The sequence below is a fragment of the Malus sylvestris genome, chromosome 5 (genome assembly GCF_916048215.2).
Source record: "Malus sylvestris chromosome 5, drMalSylv7.2, whole genome shotgun sequence".
NCBI classification, from domain to species: Eukaryota; Viridiplantae; Streptophyta; class Magnoliopsida; order Rosales; family Rosaceae; genus Malus; species Malus sylvestris.
Window position 1 is genome coordinate 41277120 of NC_062264.1, and position 17064 is coordinate 41294183.

At 37.7% G+C, this 17064-nt stretch overlaps 2 protein-coding genes across 3 annotated transcripts; one reads left to right on the forward strand and one right to left on the reverse strand.

The window, feature by feature from the left end:
- Nucleotides 1-397: 397 nt before the first annotated feature.
- LOC126622069 (phytochrome E-like) lies at nucleotides 398-4796 on the forward strand. 2 transcript variants are annotated; one of them, XM_050290724.1, is made up of 5 exons: nucleotides 399-910; nucleotides 1361-2788; nucleotides 2951-3758; nucleotides 3891-4184; nucleotides 4309-4796. In XM_050290724.1, exons 1-5 carry the CDS (start codon nucleotides 742-744, stop codon nucleotides 4550-4552), a joined length of 2943 nt encoding a protein of 980 aa, XP_050146681.1. In that variant the 5' UTR covers nucleotides 399-741; the 3' UTR covers nucleotides 4553-4796. The 2 variants fall into 2 exon arrangements, with proteins under 2 accessions (XP_050146680.1, XP_050146681.1); XM_050290723.1 differs by having other exon boundaries at nucleotides 398-2788.
- Nucleotides 4797-5022: 226 nt separating this feature from the next.
- On the reverse strand, nucleotides 5023-11374 carry LOC126622070 (protein MEI2-like 5). Its single transcript, XM_050290725.1, has 13 exons — nucleotides 11088-11374; nucleotides 9917-9959; nucleotides 9687-9830; nucleotides 9137-9606; nucleotides 8432-8590; nucleotides 8212-8328; nucleotides 7951-8102; nucleotides 7703-7794; nucleotides 6614-7583; nucleotides 6446-6530; nucleotides 6265-6333; nucleotides 5893-6072; nucleotides 5023-5733 (listed from the first exon to the last, which is right to left on the reverse strand). The coding sequence occupies exons 2-13, from the start codon at nucleotides 9945-9947 to the stop codon at nucleotides 5611-5613; spliced, it is 2592 nt and encodes an 863-aa protein (XP_050146682.1). The 5' UTR covers nucleotides 9948-9959; nucleotides 11088-11374; the 3' UTR covers nucleotides 5023-5610.
- Nucleotides 11375-17064: the final 5690 nt, after the last annotated feature.

Genomic DNA, 17064 nt, shown 5'->3' on the forward strand with positions numbered 1-17064 from the left:
CATTTCATATCCTAAGAAGGGGCACTTCTTGAACATTTTTCGTTGAATAATGTTAGGTAGACTAAACTTATTGACTAAATTTACAAACTAAATGATGTGTCACCAATAAAAAATAAGTACGTTAATCAACACTTAAATATAAACCGATTATCAACTTAAAGTCATTTAATTTATAAAATTTAATATACAAATTTAATCCCCCTATTATTATCCTTTCTTGTTTAGTGGAGAACGACTTTAGACGGTTACCGGTACTCGAAGAAAACTGAATTTTCCAACTCCCACACTTTTTATAGTTTTTATTCTCTCTCTTCTTTTTAGTTTTTTATATATTTATACGTATGTGTTAAAGCCCTTGATATTGAGGTGACGCGTCGTGCAATTTGCATGGCGGAAAATACAGGAACGCAAACTGGAGAGAGAGAGAGAGAGAGAGGGGAGGACGACAGAGAAGTGGACTGTTGAGCCAAATAACATATGATTAGGAACGGATGATCAGACACGCTTAAGCGTATGGAGGAGATAAATTGTAAACCGCGAAAACGATGACAGGGACGTGAGGAAGGTCCAAGCAGTAGCATGACCAACCAACATCAACTACCGAAGCACCAAGTACAGAACTAGCCATACCACTCATACTATCCTGCTTTTCCATTTCCAACCCCCACATGAATAAGCACTTCCCACTGAAAGCACTTCTCCTCTTTCTCCTTCTCCTTCTCCTTCCCAAAAGCACTCCAAATGGAGCTTGAAAAAAGCAGTGACAGAACACGCGCCGCCGCATTCTCCTCCTCCTCCGCCACAAGCAACATGAAACCCACCCCCGCTGCTGCCAGACCCGACAAGTCAATCGCTCACTACAGGGAGGACGCCAACCTCTTGGCCGAGTACGAGCAGTCTGCCGTCTCCGGTAAGTCCTTCAACTACACAAGGTCAGTGCTTTTTCCTCCGGATTCTGTCCCCGAGGAGCAAATCAGTGCCTACTTATCGAGAATCCAAAGGGGTTCTCTCGTCCAATCCTTTGGCTGCATGCTTGCAATTGAAGAACCTACTTTTCGAATTATCGGTTTTAGTGAGAACTGCCATGAATTGCTCGGTTTGGATAAATTGGATAGTGTTTTCGAGTCTAATGAGTTAATGGGTTTGATTGGGGTGGATTGTAGAACTCTGTTTACTCCTCCTTCCGCGGCTTCATTGACGAAAGCTGCTGCTTCGAGGGAGATTTCGCTGTTAAACCCGATTTGGGTGTATTCTAGGAGTACCCAGAAGCCATTTTATGCTATTTTGCATAGAATTGATGTGGGGATTGTGGTTGATTTGGAGCCTGCTAAGTCTGGTGATCCTGCATTGTCACTTGCAGGGGCCGTACAGTCACAGAAGCTCGCGGTTCGCGCAATTTCTAGGCTTCAGTCTCTCCCTGGAGGGGACCTTGGTGTGTTGTGTGACACAGTTGTAGAAGATGTTCGGAAGCTTACTGGATATGACAGAGTTATGGTTTATAAGTTCCATGACGATGATCACGGTGAGGTTGTGTCTGAAATTAGAAGGTCGGATTTGGAGTCTTATTTGGGTTTGCATTACCCTGCCACGGATATCCCTCAAGCTGCCCGTTTCTTGTTCAAGCAGAATCGCGTGCGTATGATCTGCGATTGCTATGCGAATCCAGTTAAAGTCATTCAAAGTGAAGAACTGAAGCAACCTCTGTGCTTGGTCAATTCAACTCTCCGGTCTCCACACGGCTGCCACAGACAGTACATGGCGAACATGGGCTCGATTGCCTCGTTGGTGATGGCGGTTATTATCAATGGTAATGATTCAACGAAGCTTTGGGGGTTGGTGGTGTGCCACCATACTTCCCCCCGCCATGTCCCTTTTCCTCTTCGCTACGCTTGCGAGTTTCTTATGCAGGCATTTGGGCTGCAAATCTACATGGAGCTTCAATTGGCATCGCAGTTGGCTGAGAAAAAGATTCTCAGAACACAAACCTTGCTTTGTGACATGCTCCTCCGTGATTCCCCATCCGGTATTGTGACCCAATCTCCGAGTATAATGAATCTCGTCAAGTGTGATGGGGCTGCATTGTACTATGGTGGGACATGCTGGTTGATGGGTGTAACTCCAACTGAATCACAGGTTAAAGATATAGCAGAGTGGCTGCTAAACAATCATGGGGATTCCACCGGTCTGAGTACCGATAGTTTGGCGGAAGCTGGTTACCCCGGTGCACCTTTACTGGGCAATGCAGTTTGTGGTATGGCTACCGCAAGGGTCAGTTCAAAAGATTTCTTGTTTTGGTTCAGGTCCCACACGGCAGAGGAAGTTAAATGGGGAGGAGCTAAGCATCATCCAGGGGACAAGGATGACGGTGAAAGGATGCACCCGAGATCATCGTTTAAAGCTTTTCTTGAGATAGTAAAAACTAGAAGTTTGCCTTGGGAGATCTCTGAGATTAATGCCATCCACTCTTTGCAGCTCATCATGAGAGACTCGTTTCAGGATATCGAGGAAACTGGTTCGAAGGCAGTGCAACAGAGTGACGCTGAGATGCAGTTGCAGGGGATGGATGAACTCAGTTCCGTGGCGTGTGAAATGGTTAAGTTGATTGAGACAGCTTCTGTTCCAATTTTCGGGGTTGATTCGGATGGTCTCATCAATGGATGGAACGCAAAAATAGCTGAGTTGACAGGATTACAAGATAGCGAAGCGATGGGGAAGTCCCTAGTTAATGAGATTGTTTACGAGGACTCGCGTGAAGCTGTTGAAAATCTTTTACGCAGAGCCTTACAAGGTAAATCTTTGATTGCAGTTATAAATTACTATCTGTGAGGATTTGAATGCCAATCAAATGGAATTTACTTTCGAAATTTTCGTGCTTAGTTTGTGTCCTCTCTTACGCCTCTCAATAATTTTCCCAAACAATATGACCGTTGTTAACTTCTATACTATCCAGGTGAGGAGGACAAGAACGTTGAGTTAAAACTGAGAAATTTCGGGCTTTCGCAGCATAACTCGGTTGTCTATATTGTCGCCAGCACTTGCACAAGTAGGAGTCCTGCAAAGAATGTTGTCGGTGTATGCTTTGTGGGGCAGGATATTACTTGTGAAAAGGTTGTTATGGAAAAATTCATCCGCCTGCAAGGGGATTACAAGGCAATCATACAAAGTCTTAACCCGTTGATTCCACCGATATTTGCATCTGACGAGAATGCCTGCTGCTCCGAATGGAATTCAGCCATGGAAAAGCTTACTGGTTGGACAAGAGATAACGTTATTGGTAAAACGCTTCCTGGGGAAATCTTTGGAGGTCTTTGTCGACTGAGAGGTCAAGATATACTGACTAAATTCATGATTATGTTGTACCAAGGAATCAGTGGTAAAGAGATTGAGAAGTTTCCGTTCGGGTTTTTTGATAGAAAGGGGAAGTTCGTTGAGGCGCTCTTAACAGCTAACAAGAGGACTGATGCAGGTGGGAATATAATTGGTTGCTTCTGTTTCCTGCAAATTTTTTTGCCTGACTTGCAGTCGGCCTTGGAAGGACGCATACAAGAGGATGGAGAATGCTCTTTGAAACTTAAGGAATTAACATACATGCGACAAGAGATGAAAAACGCGTTAAATGGTATTCAGTTCACCCACAGACTCCTTGAAAGTACAACTATTTCAGAATATCAGAAGCAATTCCTCGACACTAGCAATGCGTGCGAAAGACAAATCATGACAATCATCGAGGATATAGATGTGAAGAGCATAGCCGAAGGGTGAGTATTCGTAGTTGGTTCATGATATGCGTAAGTTAACTGTTGTAACTTTATTTCTACAGTTTCGTTTCTATTTTAGTGTACTGATGAGCCTGTGTGACAACGCCTCACATCTTCTCCGCGTTAATGCAGTAGCGTGAAGCTGAACATGGAAGAATTTGTGTTGGGAAGCGTTGTGGACGCCATTATTAGCCAATCAATGCTCTTGCTGAGGGAAAAGAATCTGCAGCTCTTTCATGAGATTCCGGAAGAAATTAAGTCACTGTCCTTACATGGCGATCAAATCCGGCTTCAGTTGGTTCTGTCAGATTTCTTGCTCAATGTGGTGAATCACACACCTTCCTCGAATGGCTGGGTCGAAATTAAAATTTCACCTGGTTTAAAGTTGATACAGGACGGCAACAATTACATCCGCCTCCAGTTCAGGTAACGGTCTATGTTTTACTACGCACATATACTAAATTTGGCATCAGTTCAACCTGTCCTCGACAAAGTTTATAGCCGGAGCCTTAAACCCTGAACCCTATTTTTCATCTTCTCGTGCGTGTAGAATGACACACCCCGGCCAAGGCCTTCCAACGACGCTTGTACAGGATATGTTCGAGGGAGGAAACAGATGGACGACACAGGAAGGTCTCGGACTAAATCTGTCACGAAAAATTCTGAACAGAATGAATGGTCAGGTGCAGTATGTTAGAGAGCACGATAAATGCTACTTCCTCGTTAACATTGAACTTAAACACAAGAAAGAAAGGCAGAGGGTATTTGTGTCTCATGAGAGCACAACGACTTGAATTTGATGAGAGCATCTGTGTTGATTGAGTCTCCATCTGTTTGGCATTGTATTTTACCAATCTTGTTTAGAACAAATAACTAAATAAATATCATAAGGATTCAACATAAGATAGGAGTGTCGGCTGTCAACTACCTGACGCCCTCCCCCTCCTCCTTTATCCGGGCTTGGGACCGGCAATGTAAGACAAACTTACACAGGCGGAGTTAAAATAAATAAATAAAATAGCATGTATCAATTGTGTATTTTGTGTGAATGCAAATCTTTAGATGATCATATATTGATTGGAGTTGGAGATTCGAACTTGGGTATAAGAAGTCGGGCACAATGCTCTGATCGCAAAAATTGATCCTATTCCGTCTTGAAAAATGATTTGCAGACACCTCTGATTATCTTTGTCCACGGATTCATCTCCGATTTGTTCAATCTGAAGGTTAAAAATATGCAAGGATGCGCATACGAAACAAAGGGTGCGTGAAAATCACTTCCCGTTTCAATATTCAACTACACATTTGATAACCTTTCGATAATTAATTTGGAGCTGAGAAATCACAATCTCAAATAAACATTTGAATTTTCCATTTCAAGAACTGCAACAAAATAATAACGCCAAAAAGCAGCAGGTTTTTCCCCCACTATACAATTTTGTACCCCATGTCAAATAACCACCCCCCCCCCCCCCCCTCAAAACACATGTACTCAGATACCTATATGCACATCATATTTGCAGGCTACCTTATCCACACCCCGAAGTCGAACAACAAAAATGAGCCCAAAAATCAGAAACCTGCACAACCGGCGGCAACTGCTGTCAGCAGGGAGGATTGGATTCGTCGACATGCACTATCGTTCTCTCATGTGACCGTTAACTGCAGATAAACAAAACGCTGCCGGATGTTTCCAGTCAAACACTCTAGAAGATACTACTAAAAGGAGCTACAAAAGAAACTCTGCATCCCGTACTTCTCCGACTTGTACATATATATACTTGATAGTGTATGATTGTTGGAAGCCACGGCCACCACCAAATTCAGCCCTGGCATCTGCTTTGATACACTGTTAACTCTTATCTGGCTTCTCGTCAAAGCCACGCTTTGGGCTTCCTGATGAATCAGAGTCCGACTCCTTTTCCTGACCAACCTGGATGTCCAAATTGTTGGAAGGAAGATGCTCTTGGATGATCTAGATAGAACAAATGCTTATCAAATATGTCTTCAAATGTATGGAATATCAAAACAATTAAACTAGTTTTATGAAGCAAAGAATCAAAGAAAATGCTAGCACATTAATCACTACAAGTTTCATGAAGCCATTGTTTTCCTGTAGTGTTTACTGTGTTACCTGATCACCAGCCTCAGAACCCTCTGAGTGAAAGAGAATCGGACGACAACGTTTGTCTTCATTCATTAGGCTTGAATTTTGAAAGTGCGCTACAAGAGCCACCTTCCCCTGGATTCGAGCATAAGCCAAGGAGGCAACTTTCTCACTATTGAACTTCTCCCACTTCTTTCCATTAAACGCCTGTAGAAAAATGGAAGTGTACATTAATAACACATCCTGTTACCATGCCGATACCATTTCAGTTTCTCAAGGAGAAGGCTCAAATTGACAGTATGCATATCGTTCAATGAATACAATGATGTAGAAATAACCCAAAGAATTGAATATAAAATCCAAAGTGGTGAAAGAACAAAAAGAAAAACGAAAAAGCACCTCATAAAATGGGATGATGTGTGAAGGAGACAGCATATTGATAAATGCATAGCCCACATTGCATTTGTTCTGCACATAAAGAGTAAATATCAATCAAGGGAGAATTGTAGAATAAAATAAATGAAAATATATTATCGCATACAAAGTATCAAAACATACTCTTAAGGAAACCAAAAATTACCTTAAAATCAATTGGCAGATAGAGAAAATCAAAAGTACCCCTGTGATTTTCATCTATTGCAGCAAGTAACATTTTCGAGGTGTACCTAATGACAACAAGAATACGAAAATCATGATAATGGCCGTCAAATATGATAAATACATGAAATATTGTAGACGTCAGTCTTACTTGTTTGGAATATTTTTAATCATTAATGTTGTTCGAGTATCTTCCCCGGAGACAATCTTATCCAAATCAAGCTGAAACTGCTTCTTGCTATCAATCTGGGTCCCATTATTCTCCATTCGTCTGCTCCTCCCACGCTCAATCAAACCATCTATGCTTGTAGGTGGCAGTCCTGCGTACGGGCCATTCCCTAAAAATACAGGGCTAAGCTTCGGTGAGCCCACCATTTTAAAGCTTGACAAACTACTTTCAGACATGTTTCCCAGTATGGATATGCCACTATTTCTTGAAGCACGAGCACCCATGTTAATCATAAAATTTCCACGACTGGGGCCCAAACTCATGCCTCCATAGGCAGCGGGACCCAAAACAGATGTTTCTGGTGACTCTGGAAAGTAATTAAAGCGGCTGTCTAAATGAACACCAGATGGGGCAGATCCAACATGATGATGATGATGATGATGATGATGATGATGGGAAGAGCTGAGCAAAGAGCCATTATGACCCGAGAATGGAAAGGCATGCCCCTTCCCATTGGATGTAAGTTGATGTCCCACTGATTGGTGATGCCAAGCTGAAGAGTTGGTGTTTTCTGAGTAAGGAGTCGGACTCCCCCAAAGGAATTGCGGGCCTGATAATGTTTCCACATGAGATCCACTTGAGGTTGAAGGACTGAACGAGGGCATGGATCCTTGGAAATGGGTTGAGTTCTCTGGAAATGAGTGGGATTGTTGAAATGCAGATCCGTGGGATGAGTTTGTATTGGAAAATATATGATCAGCATGACTCCCCCTTCCATGGTTATTGCCAATGGGTGCAACCTTCACAGTGTTTGATGTCTGGGGATGCAGAATTGACGCTAATCCAGACAAATGGTTGCTGTTTGTTGGACTAATTGTCCCAAAACCAGGAGATTTACTAATACTCCGTACAGGACTATGTTCCATTGGGTTGTGAAACTGAGCCCAGTTACCTATAAAGAATTTTGCATTGACCTCATTTTGTAAGAAAAATGCAATAACAGAAAATATTTATTTGTTGAAGCCCTTATATGTTCACGAGTGATAAAATTTATCTCCAATGAGAAGTTACCTGGTGGAGAGATGGTTATCGGGGAACCCACTGGATGTCGAAAACTCTGAGATTCATCTTGTTCAGGGTCTTGATTCAGTTGCAGCATCAAGCTAAAAGGTAGAGGATACAATCAATTAAAGACACCAACAGTTGGTTCAAACTTCAAACACAAATAAACAAACCAAAATCCAAGAAACCAAATAGAAACAATATCACAATAAATAATCACAAAGCAAGAAATCAAAACATTTATATTGTCAACTCACTTTCGACGAGCTCCACCAGGTCGACTGGGTTCAAGCTTTATGCGTTTACCAGCTATGTCACTCCTATTTAACGACTTAAGGGCTGCTTCTGCAGCTCTAACATCATAATACTCAATAAATTTATGATGCCTCTTGTGTGGTGTTTCCCTTATCTGCTTTGTACAATGAACACCAGAAACAAAAGTTAACCGCCTCATACTTTCAAAAGTAAATAAACACAAAACAAGAAATAGAGGGGGTGAAGCAAGATACAATCATCACCTCTTTGACCTCGCCATAAGCCCCAAATATTTGACGGAGGTCTTCATTTGAAACTGATGGATCCAAATTGAAAACTACCAAAGTTCCTTGATTAATATCCTTCTCTGATGGATTATCCTGGTGTTACATGAGAAAGAATGCAAATATTGTAATTTATATTTTCACATATACAAATGAATGTCAAAGAACAACTAATTTAGTACTGGAAAGTTGTTTTGACCTTTGGAATTGAGAAGTGAATATCAAGTTTCCTACGTCGCAGAGGCTTGTTTTGTAATGTGCGCATAGCAGTTCGAGCAGCACGAATATCATAATAAGATATCATCACAAAGCCCCTATGTTTACATGCAGTGTACAGCGTTCTAATATCACCGTATTGCTACAAAATAGATAAATGAAAACACAAATTAAGAGCTGGATCTTCCAAACTGTATGGTGTCAGATGATGCATCAGATTTTATTATTTAAACAACTGTTCTGGGATTCAAATACACAATGCCGGATGAGTAAGAGGCAAAACTTGTACAAATGTATGATAGGTAAAACCTGTACATCAATATGAAAAATAAAATCTGGTGGCTATGGTCATCTAGCAGAATAACTAAAATGGAACCATATCATTTGAAATGAAAAGAAAAAAAGATCAGGTGATAGGTACTATTTTCCTTTTATGCACAGAAGAACATGCCAGATAACGTCAATACTTAAGATCATCCAAAAACAAATTAATACATTGCTCCTATTCGCAGTTTAAAATCAGGAAGTGCATCTTATGCTCAGAGAGTGAAAGATTTATGCTAAAATCAATTGGGTGAGTAATATAATCCATTACAATTTCTCGGGAGGTGATTAGAAAACCGAACAAAGGATATGGGTATTACTGGTATGAACATGAACACAAGGAGTTTTGCCTTGATTAAACTACCTCAAAAAGTGTTCTCAGTTCTGAATCCTCGACATTACTATTGATATTTCGCACAAACAATGTTCTGGAAGGATGCTCTCCATATGGATGCTCTCCAGCAACAGCTCCCACACCATTTGGAAGGGCAAATTGAGCCATCCCATTCCCAGTAGAACTGTCAGCTAAACTTACTTTTGACATGCTTATTCTCAGGCTCTCCTGTGCATCAGTTTCCAATTCCATGCCGCCTCCACTACCAAATAGATCATAATCTTCCAAGTCTTCCAGTGAACCAGGCAACCCACTGAGGTCAAGATCATCCGCTATGCCAGCTAATAGCTCCTCCTCATCGCCAGGAAGCAAGCTTCCAATTGCATGAGTTTCAATTTCTTCAAGCAGATCATTACCCTCCAAAGTTTGGTGGAGTTTATTTAAGCCAGACGAAAGATCATCAATAGATTGAAAGTCATGTTCAGTACCATTCACGTTCACTGCACATATGCAAAAAGACATGAGGCTTTCCCTTCTAAACCTGGATGTTAAAAATCTCTATACAATAGCTCACGCATACACTTCGGATGTGGAAGAACAGGTAGTGAGCTTGAAAAGAGGGTAGCATCACTTGAGGCATTGTAGGCACCAGATCCAGATAAAATACCCCATCCTCCTCTACCCACTTCTTTAGGAATGCCCACCATTGGAACCTCAGTTGAGCCTACAAGACAAATTAACAGATATGTCAATCAGATCACAAATAGCACATAATCACTACATACACGATATACGATTGAAGAATATTACCAGAAGATGAAAAGTTCAAAGACTGATTCATTGCATCCCTTTCCTGTTTACCGTGAACAATACATAAGAGTTAAACTTCTGTGATGGTAACAAAGTAAGAGTAAGAGGAAAAAAAAATATATATATATATATATATCATTGATGGGAGTACACTGATGCTATTGACCAATGAGAAAAACCAGTGCATGCACATTGAAATTATTGCGAGTAAAGGAACTCAAACCTTACTTGTGCTCTAGCAATGAGTTTCAAGAAAACACAATACCGTTCTGTTTAAATCTTAAAAAAATCAAACCCCAAACTCTTCATCATGTTCACAGTAATACCATTGAGTTAAATATACAGCTTATCGGAAGTCAATCATAATTTTCAAATCTTTCTCACAATTTAAGCAAAACAGAAAAATTCTGAAGGCCACACAAAGGTGCACAGAAACAAATATCACATTCCTAAAAAAATCCAGGAGCCCTTTCCTTTTAAACCAAACTGTAGTTTACCAATTTAAAAGCCCCTTATCCAAGTGTTGAGAATTGGCACCAGAAAAAAAAAAACAACTTCCATCTAGAGCACTCAGATTGCCCGATTCAAGAAATCAAAGACGTCTCGGCATAGAAATACATCAAATTCCAGTTAGGAAAGGAATTAACAGCATATTGTTCGGAGGGTAGGTGTCCATTTCTCTATAGGTAGGGCAATTTACGGCCAGAGATAAATGCTCGTCTTGAATTCACAAATATAAACAGCAATTTATATGGAATCAAAGACCCATACTTTTATAGATTATACTAAAAGTTTCAAACAGCCTTTAAATATTCTATAAAAAAAATAACATAAAATCTCAGAAATGCATCTCAGTCCAAGCTCTCAAGTTCTCAGAGTGGGGAATTACTGATTAGAAAATTCTTTGCTCCTTTTTGTGTATGAACTAATTAGCACAGTAGCCATCTAAATACCCAAAAAAAGCTCATTGATTTATACAATTTGGTCAAATTTTATACAATTTCCAGCAAACCCCAATACTCAATATTTTAAAAGGAACCCAATAAATGATTGAAGCAATATTATACACAACTTTTGCAAGTCCAAAAAAACCCATTTGATCAAACTTACCAAATACTGAAAAAATAAAAATAAAAACAAAATTACAACCAAAATATGGATTAAAAATTACCTCAACAGCTAACAGAGGCAAAGCCAAACCCTAGAGCTTCGAAGTGAAGAGACGATCACAGAGACGGGAGCAGTCTTTCTTCCTTCCCCACTCCTGCAGCCACTCTCTCTCTCTAAAAACCAATTGGAAATTATTTAGAGAGAGAGAGGAGAGAGCGATGATGATTGGACGATAAAAGTATTAAAAAACCTAAAAGGGCAGAGAATGATTGAGAGAGGGAGGGATGGCTTTGGGTCTGGGTTTGGATTTTGGTTTGTGAGGAAAGGGGGTGGGGTGGTTTCAACTTTCAAGTGCTATTTAAATTGAATTTTTGGTAATCCAACAACAACAAGTTAGTCTTTTTTGGATAAGTTAATTAATTTTTTTTTGTTTAAATTATTAAAAATAAAAGCAGAAAAAACAAAAAAGGGAAAGTTTTATCGTTTGGTTTAAGGAAGTTTTAACGTAATACTATGGTACTGTTCATTTTTAATGTTAAGAACATTTTTACTTTAAAAAGTCACTCATGGTAATATTTATTTACAACATTTGTTTGTCTTTTTTATTAAAATTCAAAGTTTTTAAGCTCTTTTCGTTTTTTTTAATCAATGAAAAGAGTTTAAAAACTTTTATCCTTTCGGTTCCAATGTTTATCCACATTGTTATGGCATGATTGGCATGATAATCAGCCATCATATACTCCGAGAAACTTTTTGGTGTTTCTGGAACACGGATGATACTTCACATGTAATGTATCAACGCATGTACAATGACATGTGGCGCATCAGTACCAGTATCACCACGTGTTTCGGTTATACTGAAAAATTTCTCTTATACTCCACCATATCTTTAGGTTTTTAAATTAACAATTTAATAATAAAAAGAGTTTGTAGCTCAGGTGGTTAATAATTTTTAAGTTGATGGTTAGTGGTCTAATAGTATTCGTCTCTAATAGCAAGTGGAAAGTGTTAGGTTCGTATATCGTGAATGAATTCAATACAAAATTAATATGGTTAGCCCATATATATAGTTATGTATCCCTTACGGACTCGGAGAGTCAAGGTCGTATTTATACCATTTGCAACTAAGTTCAAGTCTTTACTTCCTAATTAAAAACAATATATTTCTTTAAAAAAAAATGATTCCGACAATATACTCATCGGGTTAGGTTTTCAACTCACTTAGTATTTTTTTAGTAATAATATTTTAATTTAATATAAACTATAAAGAGGAGAATAAAATTCTAACTTAAGTGTAAAGATGAAGCACACGACTCTAATCGACTTAAGTAAATTTAATCAATTTGACATGTGCGTACAAGTAAGTTGTTTTTTCTTCCCTTTAATTATTGAAAGGAAGAGTGGGAAATGGGCCACACACTCGATAAAAATGTAAGAGTTTTCAACTTTGGAGTAATGTATGAAATTCCACTTGTTATCCATTTAACTAATAGATTTATGGGCCTTTTGCTTTTGCATAACATATTCGTCCTCAAACCTAACTTTCCCATTAAATAATATAATATATTCAAACTTGGTCTAATCACATGACTTGTCAGACATGATTTGTCCAATGGAACCGGATTCCTTCCGAACTCAAATAAACTAAATCTAAAGATCAAAGAATTTGGACCGTTGAAATTTGATCAAACGGCTATAATTATTACAACTTTAAAGGATCCCCTATTTATAAATGTTGGACCAAATTTCAAAGGTCCGGATCCTTTGCTTAGGAGGCTCAGTTTATTTGGGTTCAGAGGGGATCCGATTCCTTGTCCAATTTAGTTTCTCATCGTGATTCTTGGAAATATATCTTCTCTAGATATCTTCCACCAATGCCCACTAATCAATTAATCTATGCCTTTAAAATTTGATCAAACGACTACAAACAGGGGCCCCCTTTAAAAGTTATAATCATTTTAGCCGTTTAATCAAATTTCAAGTGCCTAGATTAATTGATTGGTGGGCTTTGGTAGGAGAGATCCAAAAATGATCTATTTCCTTGATTCTTGAACTAAATTTCGATTATTGCGTGACCTAAGGTATAATGGAGACAAAAATCGTAAGAAACATTGTTTTACGAGGAAATTGTTGCAATAATCCTTTAATTTTAATTGAATTTGAGCAATGATCTCTTGACTAAAATATGTGACTATTGGTCCCCTAACTCATCAAACAGTGTAGCTATGGTCATTTTTGTCAACTTCGTAAGAACTTCCGTCAAAATATATTTCTTCAAAGCACAAATATGGAAAACCAAAATGAGAAAATTGTAGGAATGTCCCCTCAACTTTAACCCAATTGTAGCAATAGTCCTTCCATCATGACTCATTTTGACAGAGTTGACAAAAAGAACTATAGCTGCACGTTTTAATGAGTTAAGAGACCAATAGTCAAATTTTTAGATGAGGGACCAACACTTCAATTGGGTTAAAATTGCAAGACTATTACTAAAATTTTCTCTTATTATTGTGAGTCAGTGTTTAAAATATCAATATATGTGGAAATATTGATGTGCAAATTTATGGATATGCCGATATCGAAATTAGTTGCCTTCAATGGAAATTATGGAAATTTGCAATGGGGTGGATATATAAAATCACTCAAATTTAGTCAAAACTAGAGAAAAACCTCAACAAAAATTAAAAAGTTCGAAATTTACAATGAGTTACAGTAAAATTTATGTAGTGAATCAATATATATTGTCGATATTCATTGGTGAAGTTTGCATTTAACCCCCTCTTCATATCGATCTTTGATGTTTTGGATATTTCGACGAAAATATCGGCAATTTTGTATACATTTTAAACACTGTTGAGATGCAAAATTTGTTGATGATGTTTATGAGGTGGTTGGGCAGAGTAGTCGATGGTCGTCTCTTATTGCGGAAGCTCTCAGTTGATAGGACTGTTTTTCTCTTATTGCTAAAAACATTTGTTTAATTATTTTAATTTTACAAATTAAGAGAAAAATAACATGTTTCCTTCTAGGGATGGTGCAGCTTAATTTTTATAAAAAGCACAAGTTGTTTTGACAAAACAATAAGTTGAGCAAATTATGGCAGCTTGAGTTTTGAGAACACACGTTTGATAATTTTAAAAGAAAACTTTCCCTTAAAGGATATGCATTTAGAAAAAGTTGACTTTAAATTTTCTCATGGTGTCTCTTGACTCAAACCCTAGCCAAAGATAGTGCACTTACTTGTAATCCAAACATAAATTAATTAGGGATTGATAGGGCTCCATTCATTCTCCTAATCATTTTCCCTTTTTCTTGGACATTTCCCAAATCTCAAATTAGTACAACAAACAACCTATGGTGTGTTTAGCGATCCCAAAATGGGTTTTATTAGATATCTTACAACTAGAAGCCCTCTTTTTTCCAATCCAATTTCTCCACCATCGCGAACCCCAGTTAGAGTCAAGCATGATACACTTTTTAGTTATTGGGAGAACCCAAGTACTCTCTTTTGGATCCAGAAAACAACTCTCACAAGTTGCAAATTTAAAAACGTCTTTGTTCGAATATGCGGTGATACAAAGCACATGAATTTACTCGATGTATAAATGTTCAACTTAAGCCTTGTCTAGAAAAATGTTCCTTATTACACAAGTTTTGGTCACTACAATACTTGAAATACATGTAAATTATTCATCACAAGCATCCACCCTCGCCACCAATGTTACCAAGTTGTCGGTTTTGTCATCATGACCTATACTATTTATATTTATCTTTCTTGTCTTAAAAAATGGCATAAAAGCGTCTTGTCTAGTTTGGAGCTATGAAGCTTACCTTATTATAAAAGGTAGTTTACTTGCTTATTTGTTAGAGAAATGTAGCATGCTTACTAAGTGTATGCACTAAGAGGAAAGAGCTTTATCGGTTGGTGCCTGCTACTTTTCCTCTTAGTGCAAACACTTAGTAATAATATATGACTTAGTAATACGTAATTTAACACTTGAAAACTAAAAATTATATTAATCATGGGGAGAGTAGATGATAATCTCATTTTCATTTCTCCTCTCCTTTCATGTACCAACATGATCCTCTTCTGGTCATTTTGGTGAGGATCTTGAGAATCTGTGAATCGTGTTCGTTCATCGTACATTGTGCGTTCAATTTTTGTCAAGTACTGTTTATGTTTATTTTTAAATAAAAATATTTAAAATAATTTTTGACCGCACGATATACGATGAACGAACACGATTCACGGATCCCTATGATCCTCACAAAGAGGATCCGACGAGGATTCAGACTCTTTCATGTATTCTTCAATTCATAATTTTTCCATTATAAAAAAATAAACATACTAAATTTTTTTACAATACACATGGCAACATCTGTGTGCCATAAATAGGAAAAAAATTTCAATATGCCAAAGAACACGAGCTGGTACACAAAGTGTCATAATACAATTGGTTTGAATTATTAGTTTTTTTTTTAGTTTTCAACCAATTATATTATTACACTTGATAAACTAAGCAATGTTCCCGACACGCTAAAAAATATATTAGTGAAAAAAATATTTTAAAATACTTCGGTAGGTTCCCTCAAAGAAAACAAAGCACATTATTCCTAGGTCGCTTTAGCAATTGTCTTGTCTCATCCATTTCTTTAATGTCACTTGCCAAAAATAAAGATTGAAAACATAGGAAAACTAATTAAAAGAGCTTGAAAACTTTGAGTATTAAAGATAAAGACAAAATAAAACATAAAATGAATAGTATCAGAATTGACCTTTTAGTGTAAAAATTTGATTTTTCGTTAAAATAAACATTACCGGAAGTTTTTCTTTAAAGTTCTTAAAAAACTATCGTCATCGCTTTTGTCTATCTCAACTCTCCACTTCTCAAGTGGTGCCATGGGAACATGGGGAGTATTTGATTTGAATTTGATTGATGTCAACAAATAAAAAATTTGAGCAATCTAATGATTATAATCTAAAATATTATGCAACTTGCAAAGCAAGTGTGTAATGCGTGTGGCCCCTTGAGGGAGTGGGTCTCTTTCAAGCTTCAAACTTTAGAATTTGGATCATTTCCGAATCTCACAGTTTGGAACCTAAATATTAGATAATTAGGACAATTCAAGGGAAAAAAAAGAAAAAAATTTAGCATTTGATTTGTATGAAGTGAGCAAGCAAAATGAATTAATAGAAAGTATCAAATTCAATTTAAACGGTTCGAATTCTCTATTACTTTAATATCGAACAATAAAATCAGGAGAGAATCGTTGTCCCAAACTTTCAAGTGATGGAAGTTTTCTCAACTTGTTCTCCACATGGACGTGGAAAGTTGGGTTGGCGCGCACGTAAGCTTGTATGTGGGTGGGGTAAGATTTTGTCGCCTAGTGCATCATCGTACGGCCACACTAGCCTGAGCCTGATGCACGAGTTCACACGTTTTCATGTAGGAACACACGTACTTCTTGCCTGGAGGAGGGATATTCTACCTTTATGTACTAGGAAGCATAGGGAAAAGGATTATTGTCGGATCATTTTTTTAGGGATTCAATAATTGTGTTCGTTTATTGTATATCGTACGGTCAATTCTCGTTAGGTACTATTTATATTTTAAATTTAAATTTTAAATGATTTCTAACAGCATGATGTACGATGAACGAATATAATTGTGGGATCCCTAAGAAAAGGATCCGGTGAGAATCATTTTCCGAAGCATAGCACATGGGACTTTAAAGGAAAATACTCCATTCTCCATAAACACACACCAACCGACCATGGGCTTTCACACACTCTTTATTTCATATTGTCCGTTAATTTTGCTTAATTTATTAATTTTAATGACAAAAAATAAAAGTTGCGTGTTAAGTTTCTAATTACGATTTAAAAAGAAAAGTGAATACAAGGCGAAATTGAAAAAAAAAAAAGTTATCAAACAGACATAAGATATTAAATTGTCATTATGGAGGTGCAAAGTTTAATTGTTGATATTCTCATATGTATAAATATAGCAATGATACAATTATCATCTATTTGACAA

What these genes read in the sequence shown, in the direction of transcription:
- LOC126622069 (XM_050290723.1), top strand. Translation starts at nt 742, where the DNA reads ATGGAGCTTGAAAAAAGCAGTGACAGAACACGCGCCGCCGCATTCTCC. An exon ending in TTTACGCAGAGCCTTACAAG is followed by an intron (nt 2,789 to 2,950) that starts GTAAATCTTTGA and finishes TATACTATCCAG; the next exon opens with GTGAGGAGGACAAGAACGTT. An exon ending in GTGAAGAGCATAGCCGAAGG is followed by an intron (nt 3,759 to 3,890) that starts GTGAGTATTCGT and finishes GCGTTAATGCAG; the next exon opens with TAGCGTGAAGCTGAACATGG.
- LOC126622070 (XM_050290725.1), bottom strand. Translation starts at nt 9,947, where the DNA reads ATGAATCAGTCTTTGAACTTTTCATCTTCTG. An exon ending in TTTGAACTTTTCATCTTCTG is followed by an intron (nt 9,831 to 9,916) that starts GTAATATTCTTC and finishes TTTGTCTTGTAG; the next exon opens with GCTCAACTGAGGTTCCAATG. An exon ending in ATCTGCCAATTGATTTTAAG is followed by an intron (nt 6,334 to 6,445) that starts GTAATTTTTGGT and finishes CTTTATGTGCAG; the next exon opens with AACAAATGCAATGTGGGCTA.